The sequence below is a fragment of the Rhinopithecus bieti genome, unplaced genomic scaffold (assembly GCF_001698545.2).
Source record: "Rhinopithecus bieti isolate Rb0 unplaced genomic scaffold, ASM169854v2 scaffold_15572, whole genome shotgun sequence".
Lineage (NCBI taxonomy): Eukaryota > Metazoa > Chordata > Mammalia > Primates > Cercopithecidae > Rhinopithecus > Rhinopithecus bieti.
Genome location: NW_016809536.1, coordinates 1,889,128 through 1,902,841, shown reverse-complemented (window position 1 = coordinate 1,902,841; position 13,714 = coordinate 1,889,128). Strand labels below are relative to the sequence as shown.

The 13,714-nt window shown below is 36.0% G+C and overlaps 2 protein-coding genes across 5 annotated transcripts in view; one reads left to right on the top strand and one right to left on the bottom strand.

Annotated features, from left to right (window-relative positions):
• The window catches only part of LRFN5 (leucine rich repeat and fibronectin type III domain containing 5), a 297,077-nt gene that overhangs the window by 237,412 nt on the left and 45,951 nt on the right, over positions 1-13,714 (top strand). The gene's annotated exons all lie outside the window — the stretch shown is intronic.
• Positions 11,206-13,062, bottom strand: LOC108540586 (protein FAM183BP-like). The gene has a single exon (XM_017889709.1). The coding sequence runs from the start codon at positions 12,958-12,960 to the stop codon at positions 12,553-12,555; it is 408 nt and encodes a 135-aa protein (XP_017745198.1). The 5' UTR covers positions 12,961-13,062; the 3' UTR covers positions 11,206-12,552.

Below are 13,714 nucleotides of genomic sequence, written 5' to 3'. Positions count from 1 at the left end.
AATCTCCTTAAGCTGATAAGCAACTTCAGCAAAGTCTCAGGATACAAAATTAATGTGCAAAAATCACAAGCATTCTTATACACCAGTAACAGACAAGCAGAGAGCCAAATCAGGAATGAACTTCCATTCACAATTGCTTCAAAGAGAATAAAATACCTAGGAATCCAGCTTACAAGGGATGTAAAGGACCTCTTCAAGGAGAACTACAAACCACTGTTCAGTGAAATCAAAGAGGACACAAACAAATGGAAGAACATACCATGCTCATGGATAGGAAGAATCAATATCGTGAAAATGGCCACAGTAGTAACTCTTAAGTGAACTTTTTAGTCCCTGAGATGGGGAAAATAAGGTTGTAGGGAGTAGGTTCCTTGGATTCAATTAGGTTTCCATTTTGGATATATTATTTTTGAGATACTTATTAAACATCTAAATATAGATATTAAGAAGCAGATAGATATAAGGTTCTGGAACTCAGAGGGGAAGTCAGGACACGAGATATAATTGGAGAAAATAACATTATATGAATTATTTAAAACCATGCTGAATGGTGAGATTACTTTGAATAACAATATAGGTAAAGAAGAATAGAAGCTGAAAGAAGTAGTGGCTTCTGGTGGTATAGCAACATTTAGATACCAGCTAGAGGTACTGATGACTGAGGATAGTGTTGGTATTAGTAACAACAGCAGTCATAGCAACAACTATGATTTATTGGGTTCTTATTCTAAACCAATCAGTATTCTAAGCATTTTACACTACTGTAGAAAACTCATTTATTTCTCATGACAACCATATGCTGTGTGTACTATTATCACTTTCATTTGGCATAAGGGGCGAGTAAGGAACAAAAGAGTAAAGTGACTTGTCTGGGTTGAAGAGTTTATTTTTCCTTGCATGTTTGTTTAATAAGAGAGCCCCAGAACACATTTGTGTACGATTAGAAATGACCTGGTAGAGAGACTGAGAAATTGCTGATGTAGGAAAGAAAGAGAATTAACACTGAAGCCATGCCCTTGAGAATCTGAAGGAAAGAAAATTCAGAATCCAAAGCTCAAGAAAAAAGGTTGGTTTTTGAGTAAATTAATGTAATTGGAGGAAAGAAGAAATTGAGCAAATGTACAGTGTATTGAGAATATGCAGTTTGTGCATGTGAAGATGAGGAGCTCCCTTTTGATTGCTTCTGTTTTTGTTACTGTTGTGTTTAAAGAGAGAATCAAAGGAGATTGATTTGTGGAGGAGAGCCTAGTTATCTTGTAGGTTTTCAACTCAATACACTTACAAATTCACATCTCTGGTCGATAAAACAAATGCTTCATAAATATTATGTGCTTATATGTATCTATGGCATGAGTCATCTGTTGGCAAGGAACCGTGACTGCAGAAAGCAGGGTAAGACATGAGTTAGTTAAATTCTCCAGGTGAAAGATAAAATTCTATCAAACTTAAAAATGTCTCCATTTAAACCCAATGATCTTAAAAGGTTTCATGGAGGAAAATTCGTTTCAGTGGACACTTTTAGAATGAGTGGGACTTTCATGGGCAAAATTTTGAGTGAAGAGTAATCCAGATGGATGTAGCAGGGTGAGGAAAGGCATGATCAGAAGTAATAAAGCTGAATTGGCTTAAATGTAGGATGAATAAAGTTATAATAGTGGGATATAACTCACATAGATATTAGGGACAGATTGTGAAGGGCCTTGAATACCACGCTGTGTATAGATTTATTATGTAATAAACCAGGAGACATGGGAGGGTTTTAGCAGTAGAGTGATGAGAGAAATATATTTGGAAGTAGATAATGAGCCTCACTGTTTTGTAATTTGGAATGTATGATATTTTAATACCACTGAACATATCTAGCTACACTTTAGGTTGACACTTTTTTTCTTTCTATTATCTTTTCTATTCCAAGCCTGGGACAACACTTGAGGGCATTGCTCTTTTATACAGTTGGACAAGAATGTCCTAGGTGCAGGGCTGTATTTTTGCTTGTTAAAATATAACTAAATATTTTAGCCATTTAGCATCTGTGGCACATTTCCACTCTGAAAAATGTAACGACAAAAGTGTTCTTGCCTACTAAGGAAACTCGATGACTATGCTAGCAAGCTGAATAAACATTTCTATAAATGTTTAACGAGTCCCACTGGCTTAAAATAAATTTTGATTCACCTATAACAATCCAAACATAAATTTCAGTAAAACAGATATTTTCACTGCAAAACTGTTTTACCTCTTAGGATCTAACCAAATAAGATATTTATTTTGTGAAATTATGTATCACTGTAGACATTCTTCTCTTAGTGTATAGAGACCTTGTAGCTACAACTTAGATAATCATCAATAAATCTTTTTTTAAGTATTTAATAAACCAACCTGTTACCTTTTTTGTTTCCTCTTTTAGTACCCTAATATCTAGGCATTTCAGACAGTTAATTTTGTGTTGTAAAGGAGTTAAATTTAACATCAATGAGTAGTCAGATTCCAGTAGTCTTTTCATGAGAGGAATGTGACATGCGTGCACAAAGATATTGTCTCTCTTATCTAGTATTTTTCTTTCAGCCAATATAGCAAATGTACTGTCTTTGTGAAACTACTGACCATGCTTAATGATCCAGACAGTAAACAAAGGGAATCATCTTCTATAAACACATGATCAAAATTTAGATACTAAATGTATGATTTTAACGTAATTGATCCATGCATTTAGCAGATAGTCCTTGAATATATATTATCCATTAGGCCTCGTGGTATGTTCTACACATAGAAATGTAAATAGGGCATAACCCCTTCCTTCAAGGGGCTTCAAGGGTCTTCTATCTCTACTAGAGAAAGACATTTAAATAGTGCATAGCCATTTCCATCAAAGAGTTAAAGCCCTAGTGGAGGCAATAATGGAAGAAAAAACCTATGGGGTGTGTTCACCCCCTTGAATGTGAGTATTTCAAACTTTCACTTTCTGAACCATTTATTGAGCATGTTTTGCTCACCCAATACATATAAGGAATCTGAACTTGCCAAGTTTTGTTAAAGAGTCTTCTAAGTATTTTGTAATTATTTCCTAATTATTAATGGCCAATAATAACACTTACAATGTATAAAGTCCTTATCTAAGAACCTTATGAGTGTTGTTTTATTTTCACAATTAATTTAAGTGGAAGTTAATCTTCATATTATTGTTTTATAGATAAAACTCAAGAAAAAATCATTTTGTGACATATTCAAGGTTCCACAGCTTTCAGTGGTAGAGCCATGCTTTGATGGAGCCCAAAAAATTTGGCCCAGATCTCACAATTGTAGCTAATTTAATAATACTGTTTATTTGGAAACAGAAAAGAGACAGATGCCATTCATTTTGTTATTTATGCGATAAAATGTTTAGGAAATAAATAGATGGAATGATATAATTCCCAGAAACTGTCTCCTCGTGGTTTGTCTCAATAGTATATATGCTGTTTATTTTTTCTACTGTCAAGTAAGCAAGGTTATTTACAGTTGGTGGTACTGCTATTTGTAATTCTGATTTTTGTACTGCGTGCAACTCATCTTTTTATGTATTTGTTTGTTCATTCTTAAGTCCCGCATACTAAACACTGTGGTTGACCCTGTACTACCTGCATGGTGATAAAAACATGCATAATACACATACTCTGGACTTGTTCATCACAGAATTTGGAAAGAGGCACACAACTGAAAACAAATTACTGTTCGATCTTCCAAGTTCTTTACTAGAAGTCTCTAAAAATGTTATTAGACGATAAGAAGATAGCAATTTATGCTCAGTAAAAATGCCAGTGAAGACCTCATAGTGATGAGAACATTTATGCTGAAACTTGAAGTTTGAAAATAAGTTAAGAGGAGAAGGGGAAAGAGATAATTCCACTGGATGTGAAATACAAGAACTGAAATGATTGGACAAAGATTAAGCTGGCCAGGGTGAATGGAATGTAGAGTTTCAACAGGGAATGTTGAAAGATAAGGGGAACAGAATACACTAGAGCTAAATTGGAGAAAGTTTAATTTTATCTTATAAATGTACATTTGCAAATGTTATCATATTAAGAGATGACATTGTGAGTTTTTAATTTCAAACATTAACGTAAGGAGTCATCTGTAGGAAGAATAGACTGGAGGAGAAGGAACAAAAGGCAAATAAATACACATTCAGCAATGTTATCTTCACCTGTTAGTGAGCAAGGCAGCATCCTTGCTCACTAACCCAGGGTCTATCATAAACTTTTACCACTCTCTTCAAGCACCACCCAGTTATTGCCACCTTTGTGTAAAGTCTGCAGAATGAGTCCCCCTTTCTCCAAGATAAAAAGGCCTTTAGACATGCATTCTCTCAAATACCTATTTCCAGTAAAAAATTTCTCTGATTCTACCAATAGTGCATCCTTTTTTTCCCTACCTGCCAATCAGAATTATGTTCTTAATTTCATCAGCTCTTGGCCTCACATAGGCCTTGCTCTAGTAAATATTATTTTCTGCCATAGGCTTATTTTTCCTCTTTTGGGACTTTTCCTCAGCCTTGCATGGGAATGGACGATGCTAAAAACTAAACAAAGCAAAACAACAAAGTAAAACTCTTCCTTTGATCCCACATGCTATTCTTATCTTTGTCCTCTCAGTCTTATCTTCAAAGCAGAATCTTCCGTGTACTCCAAAGAAACTCATTTTCACCACTCTCTGTCCTCCCATGGTTTTACTCATTCCAGTGCACATTGTTTTGTCTCCACCACTATACACAAAAAGAATCATGAACTATTAACCCTGAACTTCAGTGGATATTCCTCAATCACAACCTTATTTGGGCTCTCCAGGCATTTCATCTGGTTTGCTCTACTTAGAACTCCCCACTGTCCCTACTTTGTGGCATTGTTCTTTAGTTTTCCTTCCAAATGTTTCCCATACAAATTCTGCCCTAGAGTAATGGTCTATATGGTCTTAATGATTGTGTGAATTAAGAGAAAGATCATTTGGCTGGAACGATATTACACAGAAGTGTTTTGGAAAATGTATATTAATAGCTGGCTGGTTGTTGTGGGAGAAATCCTGATTTGTAGCATTTGTGAATTTCTATGGTGTAATTATCCCCACCAGAGCCAATTTCAAGCTACCTTTGTCAGGTGAACCAACTGACATCATTCCTGAAAATTTAACTGTCTTCCATGTGCTACTGAGAGCCATCTCCAGCATACCACTGGATTCAGAAACTTTCTAGCTACATGTCATGAAAAATCAGATTATATTTAGGACTAATTTGACATAGCAATTCTAGATGATTTCATTAGCCCCAGAATTTTATTCACTTTCCGTGTTCCTTGTCTACAAATTCAGCTATCTCTAAATACAATTTTGCAGGTAAAACCTTAGCCATTTGCACCTGTTTGAGAGGAAGTAACCTCATGAGGAAAGACCATTAACCCTAATGTTTGGTGAGGTCATAACACTTTCTTTATTATAGCAAGTAGACAGTGGCTAAACTCCTTCTTGCCTCATGCCAAACATTACAGATACCTATTGTGTAACCCAAAGGGGGATGCTTTCAGTGGTCACTGTGCCTACTTATAGCCATATTTAGGCAGTGCTATAAATGAGTTCAAATGCTGGAAGAAGCTATGTTTAACAAAAGTTTTCTAACTCAGGACAGAAAACACTCAAACGTTCTCCAAATATATAGAAATTCATGAACATTCTGGCACAGATTAAGAGAAAAGATACAGTTTTAACATTTCTTTTTATTTGTCTTGAATATTTTAATATTATATCTTTTTAAAAATTACTGTTATACCTTAATATGCTCTCACAGTTGAGATCACATTGAAAGTATTATTTTCTCCTTATTTGTGCCAGGTTACTTATACATGATAATCAACCATTTATCACATTAATCACTATACCCTTCCTTCTACACTGGGTTTTGGAGACAGTTAATGTGGTTCACAGACAAAGATATGTGGAGTATACTTGGAAATGGTGTGGCCATCATGCATCCCTGTGCTTAACTTTCATCCAAATATTCTGGACTTGGTTCCAAGGACCGTGGGTACAGATAGTTATTGCTGCCATCACTTTAACACAATGCCAGCTATCCAGAAGAAAAGTGAGGTTCAGAATTCCTACTATAGTCCAGAGAACCAACAAAATAAAACAAACAAAAACACCCCAGGATATTTAAAAGCATAATAAGGTACTCAGCATACAAAATAAAAATCTTTTCATACTTTATGCACATAGCAATAAACAACAAGAAAATGTTGCTTTTATTTTGTTTCGTTTGCTTTATTTATAAGATAATTATTTCAAACACTAAAGCATTTTAGAAAGTGAAAGTATTTCTCCTTTTCATCCAATCTTAGTTTTGTTTTAGATTTATATTCTTTTGATATCTTCTTATATAAACAAAATAAATATAACCAAATATACAATATTTTAATATGCATTGGTTCATCAAAGTAGACTATTCTGAAGCTAATCGTTTTTCATTTAACACCTTACCATGGACACAATTATATAGTACACACAGTGTATATTATTTCTACTGTCTCACAGCATACTTCTATGTTATATTGAACCAAGTATCTGAAACTGCTATTTAAAAATTAAAAAAGGAAAGAGAAAGTTTTCTTTACATTTTCACCCAAGTTTGGATAAGTATGCAAATGACTCCGATTTGCCTCCCTTGGCTTACATGACTTCCCTGGTGTTCAGAGCAGAAAGACAGAGAATTGTAACAAGTCATTTCTCCAGAACTCCCTGGAGCGCCAGAGGCAGTTCTGCAGACATAGGACTTCTTCAGCAGATAAAGGAGGAAGGAATACTTGGAAAATGAAAACTACAGACGTCCACTACAAAGTGAAACCTCTGCAAATTTAAACGAAATGAAACACATTTAAAGCATATTGCACTTTGAAAGAATACTCTAAAGCCAACTATTCCAAAATTGTCCTTATAAGAAAAGTAATTCTGCTCAGAGTCCAATGCAGGATTACTTGTTGCATTTATTTCACGGAGTTTATTAGCATCTATCTGGAACAGTTCTTTGGAATGTCATTAATGTTTATACATTTTTAATTTAATATGTTATCTCCCAGGTTTCTTTTCTATAAAGAAACTACATTTCTCTTTGGAGTTAGCAATTGTGAGGAGATATTTTGAGACTGTAAAATACCCTATTTTCATCAAAATTAGACCCACTATTTTAACATTGACTTATGCCTGAATCGGTTATTACTATTATCTTTGACAAATGGTGGTTTTTACTAGCCCAATTATTGTTTCTTTGCTTATTCGTTGCCATTCTATTGCTATAAAGAAGACCATTTCCTTCTCTACTACTTGTTTATATGTATATTTATATCTATTAGTATTGATTGATGAATTCCTATGTTATTAAACAGGTTAATACATTGCTATCATATATTTTGATGTTAAAATTGGATGTAACTCACTTTAAGCATCAGGGTTTTAAGAGCTTCATTTTAGCAAATATTATGCTGCATTTTTAATGAGTGTCTACATATTTTCCATCTTTTCTAGAATTGTCTGGGCAAAGAGACCTTGTGTTGTTTATCTCTGTATTTCCAATGTCTGACAGAATGCTTGCATAGTAGTAGTGATCAGCAAACATTTGTTGGGTGAGTGGAAGGCTGCAATAGCTCTCACGTGAGTTACTTTAATTTTAAAGGCTTTATTGAAGTAGATTGTAATATGTGGAATGGTACAAAAGGTAATGTAGAGCTCTATTAATTATTACAAACTGAATCTTTATGTAAACACCACTTTGGTCAAGAAAAAGACTATTGCCAACAACCCAGACACTCCTGTCATACCCTGCCTATTGATATGGTTTGGCTCTGTGTCCCCACCCAAATCTCATCTCGAATTGTCATCTTCATGTGTTGAGGGAGGGACCTGGTGTGAGGTGATCAGATCATGAGAGCAGTTTATTCCATGTGTTCTTGTGATTGTGAGTGAGTTCTCACGAGATCTGATGGTTTCAAAGTGTTTAGCAGTACCCCTCTGCCTACTCCGCTCTCCCTCTCTCTCCTGTTGGTCATGTAAGACGTGCCATGCTTTACCTTCCACAGTGTTTTCTGAGACCTCTCCAGCCATGCAGAACTGTGAGTCAATTAAACGTCTTTTCGTTATAAATTACCAAGTCTTAGGTCGTTCTTTATAGCTGTATGAATGGGCTAATACACTCATGTTTTCTCTTAAAAATAAGCAAACCAAACCCAAACCAACAAAACAAAACCCACTATCTTGAGTTCTACGTTATTAATTATTTTAGCCTGATTTTACATCTTATATGGTAGCATCACCCAGTACTTTATGGGATTTTGTTTACCCAGTGTTACTCTTGTGACATTCATTTATATTTTTATATATTAAAAGGGGTTTGATTAATTTTTTTCTTATATGTTGTTCAATTATATTAATTCCAACATTTATAGACATTTGAATTCCTTCTGTTTTTTTCATAATCATGAAATCAGCATATAAAATCAGCATATAATGCTGATAGGAACATTCCCATACATATCTTTTGGTGCCTATGAGCATGCACTCATGTTGGATATATGCCATGTGTGGAAAGGCTGGATCATAATTTATACATACATATACAACATTAAGTAGAAAATGCCGAATGATCATTGTGCAAATTACAGACAGAGTGTGAGAATAGATGTTGCTCTAACTATAATTGAGAACTTTTTTTTTTGGTGAGGGGTCATTGGTGGATGTGTATATATGTAGTAACACAGCGCTATTTTATTCTGTATTTTCTTGATGACTAGTAAGGTTGACTGCCTCTTCATATGTATATTGGCTTTTAATAATCACTTTTAATGAAGTGCTTGTTTAAGTTTCTTCTTAATCAGTCTTACAATGGGTGGTAAATTCTAATAGATATCTTAAATAATATTTTTGTTTGTGATCTTTCCTATTTTATATTTGCTTTCTACTTCAATAATTTCTCCTCTTGTCTTTATTATACTATTTTACTTGCTTAGGGCTAATTTGTTGTTCCCTTTAAAACATTTGAAGATTGATGAGTAGTCATTGCCTTTCAGCCTTTCTTATTTTCCAAAAACTGTCTTTAAGATTATACGTTGACCTATTTGTGATTTTACTAATATCCCACAAGACTGGATATATATAGTTTTTAATCATCATTTAATTCAGAATGTTTTGTAATCTATTTCATGATTTCTCTTTTGACCCATGGGTTATTTAGAGTGCACTGGCCAATTTCTACAGAAATGCATATTTTATAGACATGTTTTTCTTACGAAATTCTAGTTTAATTGCACTGCAGTCTAAATAATTATTCTGAATAAATGCAATTCTTTGAAATTTTATAGGCTAGTTTTAATTTAAAGAATTTATTATTATTATTATACTTTAAGTTCTGGGATACATGTGCAGAACATGCAGTTTCGTTACATAGGTATACATGTCGCATGATGGTTTTCTGCACCCATCAAACCGTCATCTACATTATGTATTTCTCCTAATGCTATTCCTACCCTAGCTCCCAACCCCCAACAGGCCCCGGTATGTGATGTCCCTCTCCCTGTATCCATGTGTTATCATTATTCTACTCCCACTTATGAGTGAAAGCGTGCAGTGTTTGGCTTTCTGTTTCTGTGTTAGTTTGCTGAGAATGATGGTTTCCAGCTTTATGTATGTCCCTACAGAGGACATGAACTCATCCTTTTTTATGGCTTCATAGTATTCCATGGTGTATATTTGCCACATTTTCTTTATCCAGTATATCATTGATGGGCATTTGGATTGGTTTCAAGTCTTTGCTATTGTGAATAGTGCCTCAATAAACATACATGTACATGTGTCGTTATAGTAGAATGATTTATAATCCTTTAGGTATATACCCAGTATTGGGATTGCTGGGTCAAATGGTATTTCTGCTTCTAGGTCTTTGAGGAATCACTACACTGTCTTCCACAATGGTTGAACTAATTTACACTCCCACCAACAGTGTAAAAGTGCTCCTATTTCTCCAAATCCTCTCCAGCATCTGTTGTTTCCTGACTTTTTAATGCTTACCATTCTAACTGGGATGAGATGGTATCTCACTGTGGTTTTGATTTGTGTTTCTCTAATGACCAGTGATGATGAGCCTTTTTTCATAAGTTTGTTGGTTACATAAATGTCTTCTTTGAGAATTGTTTGTTCGCGCTATTTGTCTGTCTTCAAATGTCCCCTTTTATAGGGACATGAGTCATATGCGATTAGGAGCCCACCCTACTCCAGTATGACTTTATCGTAACTATTTACATCTGCAGTAACCTTATCACCAAATAAGGCCACATTCTGAGATACTGGGAGTTCAGGACTTCAATATACAAATTTTTGGAGGAACACAATGCAACCCATAACAGTGCGTATATAGTCCATCTATATTTCGTGTGGATATTGAAGTATTTTTGTTTACATATACTACATTAGTGTTTACATTCCCTTTCTCTGATCTCTTGTAATTTATTTTCTCTCCTTTTTGGGTTGATTATTTTACCCTTGGGGATAATGAAAGGCTTTTTTCTATGATTCTCATTCCTCTCCTCTATCAGCTATTACATTGTACCTTATTTTATATTATTTTATAATGTGTATTCTTAATTTATTACAAGATGACTTAGTTAATTACTTTGCCAATTTTAGGCAGCAAACCACATGACATTAAAATAACTTCTGTTTTATTGAATTTTACTTTTCTTTTTTTTTTAATTTGTGTGTCATTATTTTAGAACAGTTTTATTGAGATATAATTCATGTGCTATTCAGTCTACTCATTAAAGCTGTACAATCTAGTGGTTTTTAGTGTATTTACAAAATTGTGCCACCATTACCATAATCACATTTAGAACACTTTCGTCACCCCACAAAAACCCATACTCATCAGAACCACTCCCCATGCCCCATCCCCAACCCCATATAACCATGAGTCTACTTTCCATCTCTATGAATCTATTGATTTTGGTTATCACATATAAATGGAATTGTATCATATGCAGTATTTTTTGACAGGCTGTTTTTATTAAGCATGATTTCAAGGTTCATTTATGGTACTTCATATATCCGTATTGCATTATTTTTATTGCCAAACAGTGTAGTATTGTGTGAATATGCCAGGTTTTGTTAATCCATTCATCAGCCGATAGACATCTGGGTTGTTTCCACATTTTTGCCATGATAAGTAATATTGCTCTCACAATTTTTGTATAAGTTTTTACATCACCATATTTTCATTTCTCTGGTGTGTAATTAGGAATGGAAATGTTGGGTCATGTGGTAACCATATAATTAACATTTTAAACAATTATATTTTACTGCTTACAAAGTGGCTACACATTTTTGTATTTCCAGAATCAACGTATGAGGATATTAATTTCATTACATGTTCACCAACACTTGCTTTTGTCTTTTTCTTTGGCTACAACCATTCTAATGTGTGCAAAGTGGTATCTCATTATTGTTTTGTTTTACATTCCCTTGATATTTAACATATTTTCATATATTTATGGATGATTTGTATGTCTTATTTGGAGAAATGTCTATTAAATTCTTTGCCCAATTATAATCTGTTTGTCTTCCTATCATTAAGTTGTAAAAGTCATTTATATGTTCTTGAATACCAGACCCTTGTCATAAGTATGATTTTCAACTACTTTTTCCCATCTTGTAAGTTGTCATTTCATTTTCTTTATGGAGTCATTTGATACTCAAAAGGTTTTAATTTTGATGACATCCAATTACCAATTTTGCTTCATTTATTATTTGGGATTTGGTGACATATCTAAAAAACTACTCCCAATTTCAAGGTCACAAAATTTACACCTCTGTTTTATCTAGAAGTTTTATAGGATTAGATATTGCATTTGGATCTATGAATTAAGTTTGGTAAAGGAAATGGGTTCATTCTCCATCATTCGTCTTACTCTCTTCCTGGGAATTCTGACAATTACAGATTGTGTTAACAGGCTTTCTTACACTAAGAAAGAGATCAGAGAGAAAACACCTTTAAAGAATTTTCTCATCTTCTGTAGGCTCGGGGCAGTTACAGCTAAGGAGCAAGTCTAGGTTACCATTAAAAGAGCTGCAGAGATACTGCCATTATTAAATCCTCTACTCTTGGGTCTCTTAGGATGAGATAAAATCACTGGCAGAGAAGTTTCATCCCAAGTTATGCTATATCTGAACCAAGGAGCCTGAGGATCTCCAAAATGTGCAAATAAACTGTGTAAACTCCCTTGGCCCTGGTCTTTTTTTTTTTTTTAACACAATAAATATATGCAATTTATTAATTTTAAAAACAAATGGTTTAAAATGTTAATATTAGTCACTTCCATATGATGAGATAATGGCCAATTTTTACTTCCTTCTTCCGCGTATTTTTTATGCTTCCTAATTTTTGCCATTATCCATGAATTATGGACGGGGGGTTAAAGTAATATTTACTCTTCTAGGTAGTGGATATTTAGGACATTAAATCCAGGAACTGACTCCATTGCTGAGATGCTACTTGTGGCGATCATCTTCTCCCAAGCTCCACATTTTAGCTTTGTACAGAGTGATGTCATTGTAGGCCCTAAAGTGGTTCATCCTGTGGTCACTGCGTTCTGGGTCGACCAAGGGCTCTGGGTCCCACCCAATTTCCTGCTTTTCAGTTTGTGCCTCCGGGTACTTCTTCCTTGGCCCCTGGGCAGCATGGTGAATGAGATTCAGAAACCTGGCGTCTGCGGGTTCCTCCAGGTTATCATGCCAAGACATGGGCTTCCTCGTAATCCTGTGAACCTTGCGCAGGGGATTCACGTGGTACTGCGTGTAGAGTTTCTGGGTTCGTAACTCTTTGAGGTACAGCTCCCACAAGATCTGGTTCTGATGGACCTCATCTGTGACCACCCTCTCTTTCGGGTGTCCCGCCATGGCCTTGGAGCTGCTCGGTGGGTCCCGGGCTCTCTCGGCGTCCTCTTGCCACTCGCTCGGCCACGGGCCTTCTGCAGTCTCTAGGCAACGGCACCCCACTCCATCTCCAGGCAACAGCGTTCGTATGATACAGCTCTGGCCTCTCCGAATCCAGCCTGTTTACTAGAACTGCCTCTGGATACTGCCAGGAAAAAGGCTTGCCATCAACTGGCAAACCCAGGAGATAATGAACATAAAACTGGACCTCACGTTGGCCAATCACCTCCCTCCTTGAGAACAGATTCGATGCTTTTCAATCCCCTACCTTCTCTGCCCCTGGTTCTGCAGTTTGCTCTGTGGTTACAGACCAAGTTCCACGGAGAAGCCAGTTCCAATGCAGACGCTTGTGCAGTCTGGCTGCCCAGGCAGCAGAGGAAAGGCGCAGGCCAGGCTGAATATTCGCTTGCCATGGTCTTGGATTCCCCGTGTCTGCCAGGTCGTCGCTGGGAATCCACAGTCCTGGCAATTCTGAACCGCCTGAGAACTGCCCCAGTAGGAGGGAAACCATTTCTCCAGGGTGAGATTTGTAAGCCGTCAGGTCTGTTTGGGGGTGGCTGGATAGGGAGTGGGGACTAGAGTACAGGAGACTAGCAATAAGGGCTATGAGGAGGGCGAGGGGGGAAGATAGGAGGGCACTGGGAAAGGGGTGCCTGACGAACAGGGTGGCGGCACACAGACGGCCTGGTAGTAACAGAGGAAGAGCTGGGCGGAAAGT

Excerpts from the sequence above, each read along its gene's own strand:
- LOC108540586 (XM_017889709.1), bottom strand. The coding sequence starts at position 12,960 with ATGGCGGGACACCCGAAAGAGAGGGTGGTCACAGATGAGGTCCATCAG.